At 37.2% G+C, this 22,819-nt stretch overlaps 1 protein-coding gene across 1 annotated transcript in view; it reads left to right on the top strand.

Annotated features, from left to right (window-relative positions):
- Positions 1–21,404, top strand: part of Smp_139800 (serine/threonine kinase) — a 42,705-nt gene extending 21,301 nt beyond the window's left edge. Inside the window, exons 3-6 of the mRNA XM_018795244.1 lie at positions 1,795–4,584; positions 20,047–20,206; positions 20,447–20,654; positions 21,036–21,404. Coding sequence (XP_018649576.1) covers positions 1,795–4,584; positions 20,047–20,206; positions 20,447–20,654; positions 21,036–21,129 — 3,252 coding nt within the window. The 3' untranslated portion in view covers positions 21,130–21,404. The remainder of the gene's footprint in view (positions 1–1,794; positions 4,585–20,046; positions 20,207–20,446; positions 20,655–21,035) is intronic.
- Positions 21,405–22,819: the final 1,415 nt, after the last annotated feature.

Genomic DNA, 22,819 nt, shown 5'->3' with positions numbered 1-22,819 from the left:
AGAAAAAGAAAAAAATTGGATAATCAGTTGTTTTTAAATAACACATTCCTTAGTTTTTTTTATCTACTTCACTTTTGTCAAATGATTAATTGGTTTTACATTATTTTACTATTTATAATTCATTAAATAACACTCCTGTGGTTAGATTTGATATCCAAATGGTTTATAATTTATGTTCGGATGATTCTATGTGGTACGGATAACTATTAGTATTCTTTTAAAATAGATCAGTAGGAGTTTTGTGGAGATTCCAGTATTTTCATAGTTGAAATCATGAGTCAATTGAAGGTAGGCCACCATGGAAAATCAGGAAGCACGAGACTGGTAGGTCCTGGGTTCGAATCTCGCGAGGCGAGATCGTGGATGCGCACTGCCACTGAGAAGTCCCATAATAGGATGAAACGGCCGTCCAGTGCTTCCAGGTTTTTCATGTTAGTCGAGCTTCAATTGACTCATGATTTCAACTATGAAAATATTTTAAAATAGTTGGATACTAGAATTCAAGGTGATTGTTTAATTATAGATCTTAAGTGTATTGTCTTGATAGTGTCTTTAGTTAGTTACAAGTTTTCAATGTAATCAAGAATAGGATGTTGGTACGTCTAGTTGGGACGATACACATATCCTAAATTCCATTACTAACGTCAATACAATTTCACTAAAACTTGTACTTAAAGACAATGTCGAGATGATTCGCTTATGATGCCCGTTATGCCGATAGAGACTAATCAAAATACTAACTTTAATATAACTAACAACGGATAAAACTTAAATCTTTACATGTACATAAGTACAACTCTGCCTGTAGCCTTTTCGTGGGCTACTTCTGGAGGGTTGGGCATGGGGGTAGCGACCCCATCTCGTAGAAAACTAACTCGCTAAAAGAACGCTAACTAGGAAAAATCATTCAAATCATTTAAACTCTGCCCTGTGAATCAGAAGGTCTTCATTTAGAAGAGTTACGACACCCCACGGTGAAAGCTAAGTTCCTTCGGAAGTCACGAAGCCGATGCCTCTTCTGACGACCAGAGCAACCATTAATTCAGGTACATAGAATGCTCGTACAATGTGGGAGACCGAGAGAGTCTTCCAAATTGATACAGAAATGAGGAGATACAACCTGTAGTTGCTTGGGATCAATGAAGCACATTGGACACAGTTTGGACAACAACGACTATCTCTTCAGGGGATCTTCTGTTATACTTCAGCGATGAAGAAGAAAATGCCCTACATACACAAGGAGTTGCACTGATGCTGTCCAATCAAGCACAAAATGCATTTATAGGATGGAGATATAAGTACGATTGTGTAATTTCAGTAAATAATATCGTTAACAAGAGGAAATTTTTTTGGCTACTAGTCAATGTTTTATGATAAAAAGACATTTTAGTGAAATACTCTCGAGACTAGTAGGTCCTGGGTTCGAATCTCGCGAGGCGGGATCATGGATACGCACTGCTACTGAGGAGTCCCACAATAAGTCGAAACGGCCATCCAGTGTTTTCAGGTTTTCCATGGTGGTCTAACTTTAATTGACTTATGATCTCAACTCTATAAAATTATTAAAATCTCTACCAAACCCCTTCTGAAAAATACGTTTATGCTTATTCAGCGATAGATCAAACAGTCGTGAAAAGTTCTTTGGGAGTCATAAGTGGAACACCATAACAGTCTATAATCATAATAATGAATATCCATTTCATATGTCGTAATGAACTTAATCCTTTTCATAGTTTTGTTAAGAGAAATTTGTTTCTTACCATAGAAACTGTTTTGTTTATTTTTTTCTGACAGGATAAAGACAATGTTTACTTATGCATGGAATATATGCCTGGTGGTGATTTATATTATTGGTTAGAAAAATATGATACATTTGATGAAACTATTGCAAGATTTTATCTAGCAGAAACTGTCCTAGCTCTTGAAGCATTACATGAATTAGGTTTTATTCATCGTGATTTAAAACCAGATAATATGTTATTAGATGCTGGTGGACATTTAAAGCTGGCTGATTTTGGTTCTTGTGTACGTGTTGGTGAAGATGGTTATTATTATTGTACATCACCTATTGGTACACCAGATTATATTAGTCCTGAAATGTTAAGTTGTCAAGCTAAAGCTGGTAAAATTGGACCTGCTTGTGATTGGTGGGCATTAGGTGTGATTGCATATGAAATGTTTTTTGGTGAACCTGCTTTTTATGGACAATCATTAGTTGAAACTTATAGTCGTATATTAGGTCATGAAAAATCTTTACGTATACCAACGGACGCGGATCCAATCTCACCGGAAACAGAATTATTTATTAAAGATTTATTAAAATCATCTACAACTCGTTTAGGTTCATTTGATTTATTAACAGAAATTGAAATTAAATCAGCAAAAAATAATCGAGCTGTTGCTGCTGCTCAACAAGTGAAATCCCATGTATTCTTTAAATCAATACAATGGGAACAATTACGTTCAGAGAATGCACCAATTCAACCAATTGTTAATTCTGAAACAGATACATCTAATATTAATTTTGATGAAAGAGACTTAAGTTCAGATGGTAGTGGTGGTGGTGGTGCAAAATTACCACATAGTGGTGGTGCATTCGCTCCGGCTCGACCACAACCACCTGCATATTTTACTGGTAGTAATTTATCATTTGCCGGTTTCACATTTAATCGTTATCATCGTTATTTGGAAATGTTCTCACGGGGTTCGAACCACAATAATACGACGACTACCGATATGAAACCGAATCATCAGATTTTATTAAATGAATCATTGGAACGTCAAAAATTAACAGAACAAGCATTAAATGAATTAAAACAATCCTATCAAATTTTAGAATGTCAAACAGCTAAAGATCAAATTAATTTAAAGGATGTAAATAGACGTTTAATTGAATCACAAAATGAATTAGAACAATTAAAAATCAATAAAATTGAATCAGATCAACAATTAAGTAGTATATATCAACAATTAAGTAGTTTACAGCTTGAACGCGATCATTTACAATCTGATCTAAAAGAAATGGAAATACGTTTACAAACTATCAATTTGAATCTTGATAATGAATATCATAATAATTCTATATTAAAAACTGATAAAGAACAATTAGAATTACGTATACATCAATTAGAACATGATTTAATACAAAAAACAAATGAAATAATCCAATTAAAAGCGATCAGTAACGATACTACTCACAAAACTACTGATATCAGTACTACTCATATTAATAATAGTAGTACAATACAACAAGATGAAATAATTTCGAATTTAAAAAATGAAAATCAAAATTTATTAAATGAAAATCAACAAATTCATGAAAAATGTAAAAATTTAATGAATCTTATAACAGAATTACGTTATAATTTAAATGAACAAGTAAATGAATTAAAAGAACAATTAATCACTACACAAGAATTAAATCATTTCAATATAAATAAATATAATGAAACCAATGATTTATTAGAGAAGATGAAGGTATCCGAAGAGAGTCTACGTCAGACATTGTTGAAGACGGAAGAAGATCTTCAGAAGACGATGAAGTCGAAAGAATCTTTGGAAGAACAACTGGTACATAAAGATATTGAATTAGCTATACATCGTGTACGATTACGTAATCTAGATAAGAATTTAACAGCATTACGTAATAATTCGAGTAATGAGGTTCTACAATTAAATAATTTATTAGAAAGAAATACAAATGAAATTAATGATTTATCAAAACAATTAGATGAAATGCGTAATCATTGTACTATTATAGAACAAACGAATAATACACTTACCTTACGTATAGAACAATTACAAAAAGAGAAAGATATACAACAACGTAATTTAGATACATTAGTTGAGAAATTTTATAGTGAGATGAAATCACGTACATCATTAGGACCATCATCGGCGTCGGCGACATCTTCGTTATTATCCTCATTATCATCATCGATCAAATTAAAAAGTAATCAAAATCATAATGAATATAAACAATTAGAGAAAAAATATAAAAATTTACAATCAACAAGTACCAAGGATATTCAGAATTTACATCATACTATAGAACAATATAAGAAAGATTTAGCTGAACGTAATCAGTTAATAACTAATTTAACAGAACAATATCAACTAATATATAAAGAATTAATACAACAAAAACAATTAGAAAGAAATTTACGTACAAAATTAAATTATTATATTGATATACAATCAACACCAATGAAACATACTACTGATAATGATACTACTGATAGAAACACTACTACTACTCATAAAGAAGATTCCAACTATATAACACCAATGAAACAATCTAACAATATGAATACTACTAATAATACTACTACTAATAAAGAAGATTCAACATTATCATTACCGAATCCTAATCCTCAGATAGAATCAATCTCTGGGATGAATACTAATTTATTGAATATTGTCTTAGAAGATATAGTGGATATAGATAGTAAAGGACGTGGAAAAAATAAATTAATATGGTTACCAAAATATGTTGTATTAAAAAAATTTACATTATTATTTTATACATCAAGGAGTGAATATGAAACAAATCCATTATTAGCTGAAGAAATACCATTATATCGAGTAAGTCTATGTGTGTGTGTGTGTTCATTTATTCATATTTTTGAAAGAGTATAGATGATAGAAACTAGATGGATGTATTTTTCTGATTAGTAGCGTATAGGGCTCCTGGCACGTCCGACAGTGCGGAGAGTCCGCTCTTTCCCTCTTTAAGTCCTCTCATATGGTCACACATATACAGCCACTGATAAGGAAGTCCTACTCACTGCTTTCTCGTGGCGGGGTTGTTGTTAACCAAATTTAGTGGACGAAAAGCGAATATCCGGCGCCTTAACCGAGTTGGTAGACACGGCAAGTCCACCTAGAGGAGTTGGAAAACCCTGATTCCAAACCAATAGTACATTATTTCCTGAAAAGCTGTTGACCAAATGTAGATTTATTGAAACAAATGCATTCAAAAACGAAATCTTCGATATATTCATATTCTGATTTGAAATGTATACCATAGAGCTATTCGGGTCGTAATCAACCTCTAATAAGACTGAGATATATCCAGTTAATTAGTTATGTCCTGAAGACTTATAATATTCTCTGATACCATAACAAAGTTTTTTTTAACGTGTGAAAAAATGTTGTCAGCCATCGTATTATTATTATTATTATTTATTTATTATTTAAACACATAAATATCGGTACAAGAAGGCACCAGATACATATGCGCCGTACAAATCTCATTTGATTTGTGTGAGGGCGGTGATACTGCCCAGGTGCCCAAACTGAAGCAGGTGGTTTTCTTACGGGGCCACACCCGGAGCCTTTGACCTAAAGGTCTGATCCACAAGACAGTGGAGCATCGTGAGTAGATACAGTCCCATGTTAGCCGATGACCAACGATTGATTCATATAACATTTGTTCAATCAGGATACTCAAGCTCATGTGCACCATTGGTTTGTTATCAGGGTTTTCCAACTCCCCTAGGTGGACTCGCCGTGTCCACCAACCCGGTTAAAGCACTGGACATTCGCTTTTCATCCTCTCGATTTCGTAAACAACAGTAATGCTGTGAGAAGGCAGTGAGTAGAACTTCCCTGACAAAGGCTATATAGGTGTGGCTATATGAGAGCATTTGGAGAGGAAGAGCGGACTCCCCTCACTCTCGGCCGTACCAGGGCATTTGGGGGCATGGGCCTATGTAACCAAACATTTATTGAACTAACTGTTCTCACCGTAATAGTGATAATACAAAAAGATTAGTAAACGTTTAATAAAAATAGATTTTCATTAAGTCATTATTTTTCACATGCTTATGCTAATTGATTATATTGAAGTATGTGACTTAACACTAATTATAGTATCTGAAATTCTTCACCCTGTATCTATATATCGTTCATAATTATGTTTGGATTATATAGTTTGTGATATATTACGGATGATTTACAAGCAGATTAACACTAGAGAATACTTTATTCAATACAACTACAAACAGTCACACACAATAGAAATTAGTGATAAGAAGAAAAACCACATGTTTCATAGTAGTCTGCAGCCTGTGGCCATGTTCAACAACGACCAATCAGACTTTACTTTTACTACCATACGTTACCTTCCCCTTTAAGTTTGTGGGTCGTTTTTTAGTCCCATATTATTTAGAAAGACGACAGATCAGCATCATAACACCATATCTCCCCTTCACACGAAACAATGTAGGGTCATTGTGTCGACCAGTTTGACGTTCCCAATTCTAAGGCATCTGTGGTCAAATACTAGTAACTTACATGTATCTTCTACTTCTAATGGCCATGTTTCACAGCCGTAAAATAGAACAGAGCGAACTGCTGTGTAGTATACCCGTCCTTTAATTGATAGACGGATATCTCGTCTTCGCCATAGGTGACGTAAGTTGGCAAATGCCAAACGAGCTTTTTGAATCCGTGTTGAGATTTCTTCAGACACCAACCCATTAAGGCTCATCAGACTTCCAAGATAAGTGAAGTTGTCCACGCGTTCGACTACTTCGTTAGAAGTACACTAATCATGAGAACAACGCATATCTGGTAAAACAGTATCATGATTCTGATCAGAGTATAATTCATACATAGATCCTAACAGTTACTACTCATTGTTCTTCGTTTGGATATAACAGTTTGTTAGTTTTCATCACGAAAGATTACTCTCTGATTTTGGGACCCCATTGTGTAGACATTGTGAAGGCTAAACACAAGGTAAAGATAACAAATCAGTTGGTGTAGTAAATCTTCATGGACCGAAAAGTTGGGACATGTATTACTATGTGTTCTCGACCACTGTTAACCTTGACAAGGGATGTTGTATAGTAGAGGAGTAAGGTGTAAGAAAGCTAGGCGCGGTCAAACCAAGATATGACATCACTTCATACGATCATTGCCAATTAGAATGAAGCATGTAGATAGGTGCGGACATTACCTGGTTCCTATCCTCAGGATTATCATAAGAGGTGGCTGGAAACGTTAGGCATCGTGACTCAAAATCGTTTGCTAGAGCACAGATAAATTGACTCTTTATCTTTCCCTAGATCTTGAGTTTTAAGACTATCTTATATCCTTTATTCTAGGAATCCATTTTTTTCGAATCATGTTAAGTATGTTCTACCCCCACGGGAACTATTCATACTTTTAGTACTGTTCTACTTGTTGTGATCGTTTCATCTCATTGTGCTAATATGGCATGACAACTTAAATTAATTCACATAGGTGACAAATTCTACGTTGCTAATGGTTGACTCGCTTCTATCATTAATGGGCATAATATGGAGAACCTTTAATAACCAAGGAGCAATGTATACTTGTTTTGACCTAGTAGATTGGACTGTGTTCAATGCTCAACAATACTGAAGTCTACAAGAAAAGACCGTTCTATTCTCAACGGTTTTCCTCCAGCTGATCAGTTTGTTGCAATATTTATGACGAAATACCATTTCGTGTATATCTTATCTGTTGTATGTCCTAAATAACATGACCATCTGTGTATGTCTTAATTGTAGCCTCAAGCAGTTTTCTCTTGGGCTCTGCGGTCACGCTCCCAGGTCGTTAAGGCCAACATCAATCCAACTTCCTTTACAGACCCTTCAAGAAATACTCTTCCACGGTGTGGGCACTCGGGAATCGATATCAGCCCTCGTACACGTAACAGCACACGAGTTGGTCAAGTTGGACACATTCAAGTCTTTCCTACACCTCCTAATAACTCTCTTATCTCCACGACTAACCCTTCTCACGTCTTTTTATCACCTCGCACCGCTAGGGCGAACAATTCGAGTCCACGGAACGTTATTCCTGGTCTCCTGAAACTACGCTCTAAACTACATGTACGAGCTTTTAACGTCTAGAATTGGTTAGATGAATAGGTTACTTACTCACCCATGATCTATTCACACTTATTTTGTGTGCCTGTGGTCTCCTCAACTCTGATCGGTACATTAGTGTACACTTTCAGTCAATTCACAACAATGGGACCACCAACCAGTAGGAATAGCTTATCATTTGATTCCATTATCATCACAGGTAGACTTCTGACATTTGTCTCAAAACTCGAATACTTTTTGATTTCTAGTAATTTTACAGGTGAATGTCACAGTGACTCAAATGTTTTGGTATATATTAGAATTTTTCACAGATGAGATCACTTCGTGATATCAGCTTAACCACCGCTGAAAATCTGGAAGCATTATACGGCCGTTTCGTCCTATTATGGAGCTCAACAATGCACATCCACGACCTTGCACCCAGGAATCGAATCCGAGACCCTTGGTTGGGTCTCTATTCTATGGTCCGAAGGTTAAGCTTTTGTGTGTGAAATCAAACGTCCTGAGTTTGATTCCCATGTGCATGATCGCGGATACATTCAACTAAGGAGTCCCATAATAGGACGCAATGGCTGTCCAGTACTTCCAGGTTTTCATTTGTGATCTAACTAGGATCACTTCGTGATTGAAACTATGAAAATACTGCTATCTCCACAAATCCTTCGTATTAGAATGTTATCCTATCTATTTCGCTTCCTATGACTAAGTCATACTGTGTTTTTTACGCTATGGATACAGCTCAATGTTTAGTGTATGATTCAATACTTGTGTTTATTATTCTAAATCATCCTACCATTGTTTATCTTTTCTTTATAACCTTTTGATTGTCTAACTGTCTGGTATTTTTAAAACGTTTTGCATATATATGTAAATGTAAATAAATGGATCTACTTTTAGTATTTTTATGTTTAGATTTGTGTCTTTATGTTAGGTTAATATAGATACCAAGTTTTTGTGTAGTTCTCTATCCTTTCTAAACAATAAACAATTCAATGCACACACACACAACTACGGAAACATGTGCATATATATATGTGCGCAAATGTGCGTACGTTATTATAGATTTTAACAGTAATCATATACTGATTAATATTCACAAAATGAACAGCTTCTATGTAGGTATATATTCATGAGTATAATATGTAATACCTCTTACCCCCCCCTCTCTCTTGAGGTGCATTTCTTGCCCATTCCTAATCAAATAAATAAAGGAAACAAAAATTTGTGACCCTCTCCAACCACCCACCCACCCCCACTATATTGACAACTGATTTAATTCAGAATCATAAACCTGAAATTTTGTTTTGTTTTATAGTTACGTTATTACGTTCGTTTATTTGTTTGTATTTGGTAGTAATGTGTGTGTGTGTGTTAGCTGGACTATTCTTATTTTGTCCTATGTTTAATAAGAATAATAAAAAAAAAATAGTAGCTGATAACCCTACCAGACATGTTTTTTGTAACATGAAACGACACACAATGTACGTAAGTTAGTTAAGCATAAGAACAGTAATCAGAAGGGGATTTGTGGAGATTTCAGTATTTTTCAAAGTTGAAATCATGAGTCAATTGAAGCCAGACCACCAGGGAAAACCTGGAAGCACTGGACGGCCGGCTCAGTGGTCTATCGGTTAAGGGCTCTGGCTCAAGGCTGGTAGGTCAGTCAGTCAGTCAGTCACAACGTAGAACTTCATACGTATGTACATCACTTCGAGTCGCCATACCACATTAGCACAGAGATGCATTTGTCGATTCAAATCCCATAGTGGTAGAGGTAGTAAGAGTATAAGCATTATGTAAAAGATAAGGGTTTGAAGATGTTATTGAAGGAGTATAATGCAGTGAAATAAATTTGGAAAGAGAATAAGGATAGGGACATGAGGAATTCAGAAGATTAGAATTTGAAAGAACACAATGAGTGAATACATCTTTGCCATTGCAAACGATTTTGAACCATGTCATTCAAGGTCTCTAACCATCGGTTTTTATCATCTCACGAATTCCAACCAGGTAGTCTACACCTACCAACATGGTTCAGTCCAATTGTAACTGACTTCATAGATTTGTGTCACGTTTTGGTGTGGCCGCCCCTATCTTTCTTCCAACCTGCTCCTACACCATAAAGCATTGCACGTCGGGGCAGTCGGTGGTTGGGCATACGTAACACATGTCCCAGCCATCTCAACTGATGAAGTTTCACTACTTCATCAATCGATTTGCCATCCTTACCTAGTACCCGTTTCCTAACATCTGCATTACTTACTCAGTGGTCCCAGGATATACGAGCAATGCGTCGAAGACACCTATGATCGAATACTAGTAGCCTACGAATATCGTCTACTCTTATCGGCCATGTTTCACTGTCACAAAATAGGACGGAACGAACTGCGGCACAGTAAACCCATCCTTTTGTTGCTAGACGGATATCTCGCCTACGCCATAAATGGCGCAAGTTGGCGAAAGCTAGACGAGTCTTCTGTATCCGTGCTGAGATTTCGTCGCACACCAGACCACAAGGGCTGATGAGACTCCCAAGATAAGTGAAGCTGTCAACACGCTCAACTACTTCACTCCCTATCATTAGTTCAGGTGTCGATGCAACCCAATCCTGAAGTAACATTTTGCACTTCGAGGGAGAGAATCGCATCCCGAAGATGCCTGCATAGTTGCTTATAGTGGTCAGAAGACTCTGCATTTTGTCAGCGTCTTCACCGAATAAAACTATGTCATCGGCGTATTCTAAGTCAACAAGTGAGCCTCCCGGTAAAAGTTCAACTCCAGGAGATTGAGATGATGAAAGTGATATCTCTAAAAGCATGTCAGTGACAAAGTTAAACAAGAATGGCGAGAGTGGACAGCCCTGACGAACACTACTTGAGGTAACCAATTCTGATGACAGTTCTCCATAGGCTCTAACTCGACCAGTTGTGTTCGAGTAGAGAGCCTTTATGAGGTTAATCTACTTCTTTGGTACTCCTTTCACTGACAAACACTGCCATAGAACCTCACGATCAACGGAGTCAAATGCCGCCTTAAGGTCAAGAAATACTACTATTGTGGGACGTCTGAATGTATGTCTATGTTCTAGGACCTGACGTAGAGTGAATGTCTGGTCTATGCAACCATGTCCAGGTCGGAAACCAGCCTGGTTTTCTCTAGTATGCTCTTCACGAGCTTTGGTTAGGCGTCGAAGTATTATTGAAGCTAATATTTTAGACACTATATTAGTCAAACTGATTCCTCTGTGATTGTCACAAGAGGACTTTTGTCCTTTCTTATAGACTGGCACAATCAGTGATTGGGACGTCAGATGGAATTACGTCAAGTGCCCAGATTCTACCTAAGACCTCAGTCAATCTCGTTGGACCACCATCCTTAAAAATCTCAGGGGTAAACCTGTCAGGGCCTGCGGCTCTCACTCGCTTTAGATTTCCTATAGCTTTTTCAACATCGTAGAGTTTGAGGACTTACCTCAATTTGCCATTCAGGACGACTGGGGATCGTGGGTAACTGAAGTGTGGCTGAAGGCCAGTTGAACTGATCCCTAAAGTGTTCTGCCCATCGATCCAATCTCCTGGATTGAGAATGAATGATATGCCCATCTTTGTCTGAGATATTTTCGCTAATAGTTGGGTTCCTAATGCCGGTTTCTTCAATAAGTCTGAATAGCTGTCTGCTGTTACCTATTGCCGCTGCCTTTTCCATCTCTCTTGCTTTCGCTACCCACCACTGTTCACGATCATTGCGTAGGCTTCTTATTAGCCTTCGCTTAAGCTGACTCCGCTCTTCGTTATGTTCAGAGCCAGGTGGGATGAGTTTTCGAGCGTCTATCAGTGCGATAGATGCTACTGAGGTTCGGTGTTTCTCCCTAACCATACTAGCAGATATCACTGCTGTTTCCATAGCTTTTCGGATGTCATTCCACGCTGCCTCGGGGTGGGCACAACTTACATGTCTGTCTAACTGTTTTTCCAGTTGTTCCTGAAATATATTCTTAGCTTGCTTATCATTAAGTAGAACCCTTAGAGGCTTCCCTGCAGTGTCTTTCCTACGTCCAGTAAGACGCAGACAGATACGTGCTCGTACTAGAGCATGTGCTCCAGAATGAGCGACAGTCTTCTATCGAGCCCCTCCATCGGTGGCTGATAGCGATGTGATCTAATTGGGTCCAACGTTGGGACGAATTCGGGGGTCGCCATGTCAAAAGATGTTTTTACTTATGCTTAAAGTTAGTATTTGCAAGAAATAGGCGGTTATCTGAGCACAGCCGCAACAGACGGTCGCCATTATCTGTCCTTTTAGCCACGACACCATAAGATCCACCCAGGTGTCTTTCCCTTTCATTTAGTTTACCTACTTGAGCATTAAAGTCACCAGCCACTATTACTACATCAGAACGCCTAGCTTTTCGGAGGTCAGAAAGTTTCCTGTAAAACTCATCTTTTATATCGTCTGAGCTGCAGTCAGTGGGAGAGTAGGCAGAGACGACGAAGAGGCAACGACGAGTTTCCCTATCTTTCCGAGTCCTTACTGATCCGTTTAGTCGGACAGCGCATAGACGACTGTCAACTGGGATCCAGTATAAAAGAGCTAGTTCTGCCCTACGACTTAATGCTATACCTACTCCAGCGAGGCCACGGGAAGCAGCATCAGGGCTTCCAGATACACGAAGCGTGTATTGAGATGGTTCTTTATTTTGATTAGGTGAGGTCAAATGAATGACACTACTCGAATCTTGTATGCGCGTTTCGGAGAAGCAGCACACATCGATGGTGTAAGATTCTAGAGTCCTAGCTAAGGAAGCCTGTTGTCCTATTTGGCACAATGTACGGACATTAAAAGTTCCTATATGTAGTTTAGAGCGTGGTTTCAGGAGACCAGGAATAACGTTCCGTGTACTTGAATCGTTTGCCCTAGCGGTGCGAGGTGATAAAAGGACGTGGGAAGGGTTAGTCGTGGAGATAAGAGAGCTATTAGGAGTAGGAAGGATTTGAAGGTGACCAACTTGGTCTCGTGTGCTGTTACGGGTATGAGGGCTAATATCACTTCCCGGCTGCCCACACCGTGGAAGGGTATTTCTTGAGGGACCTGAAAAAGAAGTCGGATTAGTGTTGGTCTTAACGACCTGGGAGCGTGACCGCAGTGCCCAAGGGACAACTGCTTGGGGCCGGTCACGCACGGCCTTTTTGTGGGGGATTTTTGACGTGTTAGCTCCGTTCTTCAAAGGACCTTACCGCCGGAGACGGAAATCCGTGGGATAAGGCGAGGTGTGCATTTTTAGGGTCGACCTTTTCTAATCCCACCTCTCCTTGTGGGAAGGCAGCATCGCTGTCATGCTGGTTGTCTGAAGGAAACACCTTACTGCTGTCACACCTCTGTACAGTCGGCAGTACGACTTCGCCTTCGGACATTGGGTTTGCTGCTTTTAGTCTTACCGCTCTTTAACCGTCCTGTCTGGCATGGTAGGACCTTGAGGAACGATTGTTCGAGCCAGTATAGCTCGATTGGTTCATCACGATAGGCAAGTCCGACTACCACGTCAAGGTAGCTGCAACGGTCGGGAAGGCTGGTAGGTCCTGGGTTCGAATCTCGTTTCTCTATTTTTGTGGGACTCGTCGAAGGTGTGCTTCCCCAATACCGCACTCGCGAGGTTCGAACCCCGGACCTACCAGTCTCGCGAGGCGAGGTCGTGGATGCGCACTGATGAGGAGTCCCATAATAGAACGAAACGGCCGTCCAGTGCTTCCAGGTTTTCCCTGGTGGTCTAGCTTCAATTTGACTCACGATTTCAACTATGAAACATAAGAACAGTTTTGGAAAACTTGAAATAACACTATGGAGTTGAATCGTTGTTAAATATTTTGCGTTTGAAGTAGGGTATGAATTTATAGAAGATTTGATGGTAGAGAATTGAAAAAAACAATTTAGTGAACGAGCTGATCTGTTACACTGCTAGAGGTATGTTGGCGGTTGTCAGCTTTCGATCGCATATACCGTTGAAAGTATTTTTTCGGGTACCTGAGGGGGAAATTGTGATAGGTGTGGTCTTCCCCAGCTGGGAGTGCCTAAAAGATAACTGTTTGAGACCACTGACGCACGCCTGTTTTGCTATGAGCCGTTGGTGTGTTAGCTCCGCAAATCAAAGGTCTTATTGCAGGGAGAGAGAGATTCTTAGGGGAATGTAAGGTGTGGTATTTTCAGAGCTGACTTCTTCCAGTGCTTTCTTTCCGTTGTAATAAGGTAACATTGGTAGGCGTGTTGGTTGCTTAAAGGAAATATTCTACTTCTGTCACCCTAGTTCAGTCAACGGTACAACTTCGCCGTTGACCCTTGAGTTGTTAATTTTATTCCTTCCGCTGTTCAACTAATCTAGGTCCTGAAGGAACGAAAGTTCCAGCCAATATATTTCTACTAGGTCATTGTGCTAGCCTAGTCGCACTACCTCTTCCAGGTAACATTTACGATTCGGAACTGTATAAGGTTGTAATAACATAAAAAACATATGGATAAAATCTAATGCAGCTATTCTTCGCTAGCAAAAGTGAAGTTCTGTTTTAACAAACTTGTACCACTGAATGTTCCGAAACTTCAGAACATAATAATGAAGTTTAGATCTATACACTGTCCAATAGGCTTAAGTAGTACCACATTCTAAGGCCAGTAAAATAGTTTTTGACTTAAATACTTCATAATTCAGTGGGAAAATGCATTATTCCTCAAAAATTCTACCTGACTCAGCCAAAATGAACTTGTTGAGGTCATAATAAACGTTCCGTCAATGTGTACTTGCGTTGATATCTCGAGCCATATAGCCAAATCCGGTTCATAACTAGTTCAGAATTGTCTATTTGGATAAAGGTAAAAAAGATGTGTAGTTGGATTTTTTCTTATATATTCATTAAGTTAGATCATAATTTTCGTCAGTAACTGACATTATCAGAAGAAACATGTGAAATCAGGGAGTAGTGGACCTTGATTTCGTCATACTTTGGAAATTTTTCAGTAGTGTTTGCTCATGATCAAATCAAAGATCGAATTCAGGATCTTAAAGGATCAGAGTAAGAACATATCATCTTTAAATTGAATAGTTAGGATCGATAGTTCATATTTTTAACTTCTATTAATTTGCTTTAGAGTGTAACAACATACGTTATTATTAATTTTATTTAAACACATAAATATTGGTATAAGGAAGCACCAGATACATATGCGCCGCACAAATCTCATTCGATTTGTGTGAGGGCTGTGATACTGCTCGGGTGCCCAAGCTGAAGCAGGTGGTTTTCTTAGGGGGCCACACACCTAGCGTTTGACGTAAAGGTTTGATCCACAAGGCAGTGGAGCATCGTGAGGAGATGCAGTCCTATGGTAGCCGGTGACCAACGATTGATTCATACTCCATTTGTTTCTTGATAATTCTGGAGCCCATGTGCACCATTGGTTTGGAATCAGGATTTTCCAATTTCCCTAGGTAGACTTTCCGTGTCCACCAACCTGGGTAAAGCACCGGACATTCGCTTTTCGTTCTCTCAATTTCGTAAACAACAGTAATGCCACTGTAAGAAGGCAGTGAGTAGGACTTCCCTGTCAGATGCTATATACGCGTGGCCATGTGAGAGCATTTTTCGAGAGAGAGCGGACTCTCTCCACTCTCGGCTGTACCAGGGCATTTGGGGGCAATGATATGTACATTGACTTCTGGATGTTGATACATTTCCTATTTCAGTAAATACCGTCAAAATTCTATATTGGTAACTGTAAGGTAGTTACACTATCATTTAGTCAGTTAGTCAGCAACAACATAGGACCAGGCACATTTATGCATCGGTCCAAGTTGCTATACCTCGTTAGCACAACAAGATGAACACCGGATTCATAGTAGTTAATTTAGTGTTGGTAATATATAAAAGAGAGATTGTATATTAGGATACATTAGTACAGGAAAAAAGAGAGATATGAAGCAATTTTAATCTCAAAGTTTAAGGGAAGATAAAGAGTGTATACACCTGCGCCATTGTGATCAATTCTAAGCCATATCACCCAGAGTCTCCAACCATTGATTACGATAGTCACGTGGACACCAACCAAGTAATCTGCATCTTCCAACATGGCTTAGACACTAACCCATTAGAGCTGATCAGACTTCCAAGATAGGTGAAGTTGTCGACGCATTTGACTACTTCACTCTCTATCTTTAGTTCAGAACTATCATTTAGGCTATAAATTCTTAGGTATTCCATGTAAGCAATATATACCGATCATTGTTCATCTTACTTACCTAGTTTATATTTTTCGATGTCATTATCATTCTTTACCCGCATACATAGAAACTACAATCAAACAACAAGAAGGATACTTAAACGTTGAACCTTTTCACAAACTTTATTTTCATAGTATTAATATAGAATGTTTAGTTTATTGATTAGATGTGATTCTAAAAAATTAGAAAACGATACCATACAGAACCAAACAACAACAACAAACAATCAAACATCTACAATTGGCTTCAATAGACAATAGCTTCATTAGTTATAATGTGTATGTATGTATATATACATATACTTAGATCATTTGGAATTTAGTGAATGTAATATATTCAAAATTTTACTGTCTAAGTTTTTATTCTACATTTGACTAATTTGGTTATCTATTTTTGCATGAATCATTTTTTTTATTATAAGTTAAGAAGGATCAAAGATTCATGGGGGTTTGGATCAGGTTTGTTTTATTATTCTCTAACCAGAAATTTGGAAACAAAAGGATGTAATCATTTTTTAGAGCTGGTTTGGTTTTCTACTAAGTCCAACTATGAAAGCCCCAAATCCCCTGGTACGGCCGATGGTGGGGACAGTCCTCTCTCCCTCTCGAAATGCTCTCATAAGGCCCCACGTATAGCCACTGACAGGGAAGTCCTACTCACTACCTTCTCGTGGCATTGCTGTTGTTTACGAAATTGAGTGGACGAAAAGCGAATGTCCGGCGCTTTAACCGGGTTGATGGCTATGTAGGATCCACCTAGGGGAGTTTGAAAACCTACATTCCAAACCAATGGTGCACATGGGCTGGCTCCAGTATCCTGAGGGAACAAATGGCGTATGAATCAATCGTTGGTCACTGGCTATCATGGGACTGCATCTCCTCACGATGCTCCACTGCCTTGTGGATCAGATCTTTATGTTAAAGGCACTGGGTTTGGCCCCCTAAGAAAACCACCTTTTTCTGTCTGGGCACCCGGGAAGTATAACAGCCCTCACACACAAATCAAATGAGATTTGTGTAGCGCATATGTATCTGGTGCCCCATTGTACCAATATTTATGTGTTTAAAGATAATAAATTTATGAAAGAAAGCTTAGTTACAGTGGTTCCATGGAGATTGGTTCATTTTGTAGGTAATTTTCATCACACACTAATTTTAGTTGGAATGTCTTTGAAAATCAGAGAGCAATTCATAACTGTTTCGTTACAGTATGAAAACCTTCAGCAGTGACCACTTAAAGGACTCTGGATTCGATCCATGATGTGTGATCATGGGTGGCCACTTTTAAGGAATTCCATACTGGGATAAAACAGTTAATCAGCACTCTTTGGTTTTGAAATGCATTCCAACTGAAATCAGTCCGATCAATTCTATCTACAAATGAAAAAAAACGAAACACTACAAAGCCGTTCTAACTAAATTTTTGAGTTATGTTAAGGAAAAGAAGGATAGAACATAGTCTACAAACAGATTGGGTTGCAGAACACAATAGATGCAAATTGATGGTTGAATACTAGGTGTATATATTTTATGAACAATCCCATCTGGACTGAACTTGTTCGTACATTACAGATATACTGAACATGAATAGATAAATCACACGATATTTCAAAGGTTCTTTGGTGATTCAAGTGAGAGTTTGTGCAGGCTGATGTAATTTGAAGGGTTATTCACTTAGGCAAAGTCATCTACCATGTGCCATCATTTGGTAACTTACTAATGTATATGATCTATGACTCATTTTTATTGACAATTCAGCTTCTTGTATAGGCTTTCTCTTTTTCCTCTGTATCTATTGGGTTAACCAGGCATTATGAACTTGTATATGTCATTGTAGATCATAATAACTACTGAGTCCCTACATATACATTAGAATGTGACACATATATCTTCAACCCTCAATTGTCTACAGTCAATTCTCAGTTTCTGTTTTTAGAAAATCGGTTCCATAAACAGCTTCTCTACAGTACGCATACATAACCTTACTAATTCTTATAACAGCGAAAACGGAATGAATTAAAACCAATTCCATAGAATTAGTTATGTGAAGATTATGCTGACAAGTTTTCTTATTTTGCCAACTGTAACGAATTCTTGCAAATTATCTGTTGTGTTATGTTCTATGTTCAATATTACGATGTTATTTATTAGTGATTTCAATCGTTGAAATCATGAGTCAATTGAAGCTAGACCACCATGGAAAACCTGGAAGCACTGGACAGCCGTTTCGTCCTATTGTGGGACTCCTCAGCATTGGACATCCACAATCCCGACTCATGATCTCAACTATTGAAATCACTATAATATCCACAAAAACCCCTTCTGGTATTATTTACTAGCCTTTGAAATTGTTGTCAGTTTGTTTTTGATTAACAGAAATTACCAAATAAAATAACTGATTCTTAATTGTTTTCAGTAATAGCACACTGTTGAGGAGTCCTATACTAGGACGAAACGGTCGTTCAGTGATTCCAGATTTTTCATGGTAGTCTAGCTTTAATTGACTCATGAATTCAGCTATTGAATGACTATAATCTCCACAAAACCTTCTTCTGATAATTGAAAAAAGATTTTCATTATCTGTTTCTTTCATGATCTAATACTCATGAAGTGATTGTCATTTAAAATGAAATGATTTATTGAGTTGACTACTTTAGTTATTTAAAAGATTACATCATCATCCCTTGATATATTAATCACTGACAAAATTGAAAGATGAGAATACAGAAGAGTTCAATGTCAATGTTAACTCCATCATATGTGATGATAATGAAATAGTTGATTGTTTATCCAAGAATGAGTACATTCTATAACAGTGGGAGGGATATGTCAAATAAAACTTTACAAACTACGGTTGTAAATTATGTTTTTATATAGTTGAGATCATGAGTCAATTAAAGCTAGACCACCATGGAAAACATGGAAGCACTGGACGACCGTTTCGTCTTATTGTGGGACTCCTCAGCAGTGCGCATCCACGATCCTGCACTGGCGAGATTCGAACCCAGGACCTATCAGTCTCTCCACAAAACTCCCTTCTGAAAATTATATTTTTGTTAATGATTATTTTAGTATTTGATTGATCGATTATTAAGTAGTGATCAGTATGATAGTTGTCTAATTCTTTAATGCTGATCACATTCTTCTGATCAATTTGTAATGTGGCCATTAGTTTAACTGACTTGAGACCGCATAGTATACGTGGTGGTCGGAAATATTCAACAGGAAACTCTACTTGATCTAGGTTTCTTGCTATTTGATAGTAGTCAGCGCTTGCATTACTCATAAATTAGTGATCATATTTGAGACTATAAAGGTAAGTAATTTGGATTCATTTATTTATGTTTTTGTAAACACAAATCTTGGTACAAGAAAGCACCAGATACATATGCGCAACACAAATCTTATTTGATTTATGTGAGGGCTGTGGTACTGCCCAGGTGCCCAAACTGAAGCAGGTGGTTTTCTTAGGGGGCCACATTCAGAGCCTTTGACCTAAAGGTCTGATCCACAAGGCAGTTGAGCATCATGAGGAGATGCAGTCCCATGATAGCCAGTGACCAACGATTGATTCATACGCCATTTGTTCCCTCAGGATGCTGGAACCCATGTGCACCATTGGTTTGGAATGTAGGTTTTCAAACTCCCCTAGGTGGATCCTACATAGCCATCAACCCGGTTAAAGCACCGGACATTCGCTTCCCGTCCTCTCAATTTGATAACCAACACCTCCATCACGAGAAGGCAGTGAGTAGGATTCCCTGTCATTGGCTTTATAGGCATGGCTATGTGAGAGCATTTTTCGAGGAAGAGCGTACTCTAACGATTCCTGACGATAACCTTCAAACCACTTTAGCATATCATATCATTATTCTTGAATTTGTTGTCTCTAATTTTCATTTATTCTTTTGTTTTTATTATTTAGATTATGCATGTACGTGAAGCCACTGAATTAGATTTAATTCATGCCAAGAAAGAAGATCTATGTAGAACTATACAATTATTTTATCAAAATCCAACTAAAGTACATCATATATATGATTCTAATATTGATGATGGTGATAATATTGATTTAGGGGATACAAGTTTTACATCCTCCTCCTCATCATCGTTATTACAACAACACCAACACCAACAACAACTACATCATCATCAATCCATGTTGAAATCGTCAAGTAAATCTAATCAAGATATTACTTCTGTTGGCAATACTACTACTACTACTCATACTACTAATAGTAGTAGTACTACTACTACTACCCCTAGCAATACTACTACTATACAATGGATGAATCATAATTTTCAATTAATGACATATCATTTAGGTAATATATTATGTGATATATGTCATAAAAATTGTTCGGATTTATTAAATCCACCAAAAGCATTAGAATGTTTACATTGTCATATGCGTATACATTTTGAACATGTTAATAAACATGAAAAATGTATACCATGTCATATGGCAACTAATGTACGTTATTTAAGAATGTCTAATATAGCTATCAAGAAATTATGGATAGAACAATTCATGTATTTACGTCAATATTTAAAAGAATTAAAACATACTACTGAACAATCTATGATAGATATGAATGGGAGTTTGAATTGTTTAGATGGTTATAATCATACTACTTATAATACTACTCATAATAATAGTAGTAATAATATTGTATATATGAATCCTATCAAATCATTATATCGTAGTATGCGTGGTAGTTCATTAGGTCCCCCTTCTTTACCTAATACTACTACTACTACCACTGCTACTACTATGGTTACTAATTTAAATAATCAAAAATCTGATTTTCAATATTCATTTCGTAAAAAATTAATGGGATCAACAATGAATATTACAAATAATAATAATAATAATAATAGTAGTACATCTACTACTACTAATACTACTACAAGTAGTAGTAGTTGTTTATTTACACCAAAATATAATAAATCACCACGTTCATTATCACCAACAATTGTCTTACGTAAAACAACAAGTGATCAATAAATGCCTAACAACTAAATTGTTTACTTTTTTTTCTTGTTTCTACGCTTCATCCCCCTTTTTGTGTTTTTTTTTTAAAAATAGCATTTCTTATAATTAGTCGTTAGTTGATCCGTTGTTAATGATGATCATGATCATGATCATAACGATAATATTGTTTCTATGCCGTTTTGTTTTTGTAAGGAAATGAAGTTTTTTTTGGTGTTTTTCTTGTTGTTGTTATATTGCATTATACATATGTACTATTCTTTTTTGTTGTTGCATACTTCTCTATTGATGGTTCATCCATAATTGTACAATCAATCATGCCGTTGTTTTTGCCTAATTAGCACATATATATATGTAAATATGCTTCTATATATCTATATATACATGAAACCTTTATTCTGTGATCTGTACTTTTTATGGACCGTACACCTATATCGGTTACCATTATTGACAATATATATATTCTTTGAAATGGTCTCCTTCTCCCCCCCTTCTCTCTCTCTCTCTCACTCGCTTTGTGTGTGTATGTGTGTGCATATGTGTATGGAGAACATAAAGAATTTTGATTCATCATTTGGCAGCTGATGAAGAATTGATTTTCTTCCCCCCCCCCTCTCTCTCATTTGTCTTTTTTTTCTTTTCCTGTGAATGACGCTCACACACACACACACACTCGATTCTTTTCATCCATCATTATTTGTACAAAAAAAAGAAAAGGAAGATAGTATAGTTTATCATTATAATTATTGTTTCCTTTTTGTTTTTCTTTTCGTTGTTTCTTCTTTCGCTTCTTTTTTTCTTTTTGTTTTTTCCTTGAATAATGTAAAAAAAAAAGAAAAGAGTAAAGTTATTAATCACTATGCTGTTATTTTTTTGTGTTTTTTTGTTTTAAAATTCTTGTTGCTATGATTCGGTTAATCGATTGATTTATTGATTGATTAATTGATTGATGATTGGGTTAAGGGGAACCAATGGAAAGATAAACATACCTGAATACACACTTATTGTATTATATATATATGCATTATTTTGCTTTGATACATATTTTTTCAGAGTAGTAATAAATATTTGTTTTAATTATTATTATTATTTATGTTTTTTTTATTCGTGTTATAATGGTTGGTTTGGTGAAACCTATAATTTATGGACGAGCCAATCAGAAGCGTTTGAGGAGTTTTAAGGTCACGGCGCCAATTTCAGTACTTGATATTCATGTCAGTGTTGAGTGCTGTTAGAGTTATGAGGGCAGTTATTACTTCCCGGTTGCCCACACTGTGGAAGGGTTCTTCTAGAGGTACCTGAAAAGGAAATTGGGTTAGAAGTGGTCTTAATGACCTAAGAGCGTGGCCGCAGTGCTCAAGGGATAATTGCTTGAGGCCGGTTACGCACAGCCTTTTTGTGGGTAATTTTTGTGTTAGTTCCGTACTTGTTGGGACCTTACCACCGGAGACGGATATCCGTGGGATAAGGCGAGGTGTGCATTTTTAGGGTCGACCTTTTCTAACCCCACCCCTCCTTGTGGGAAGGCAGCATAGCTGTTATGTTGGTTGTCTGAAGGAAACACCTTACTGCTGTCACACCTCTGTACAGTCAGCAGTACGACTTCGCCTTCGGACCTTGGGTTCATGTACAATCGGTTCACAAAGAATTTTAGAGAAGACTTGACAATTAAGCGGTTATAATAAATGAGACTACTAAGAAGTTC

This window comes from Schistosoma mansoni, chromosome 2 (genome assembly GCF_000237925.1).
Source record: "Schistosoma mansoni strain Puerto Rico chromosome 2, complete genome".
Classification (NCBI taxonomy): domain Eukaryota; kingdom Metazoa; phylum Platyhelminthes; class Trematoda; order Strigeidida; family Schistosomatidae; genus Schistosoma; species Schistosoma mansoni.
Note: the sequence above shows the minus strand (reverse complement) of the source record. Positions and strands in the feature narration are given on the sequence as shown.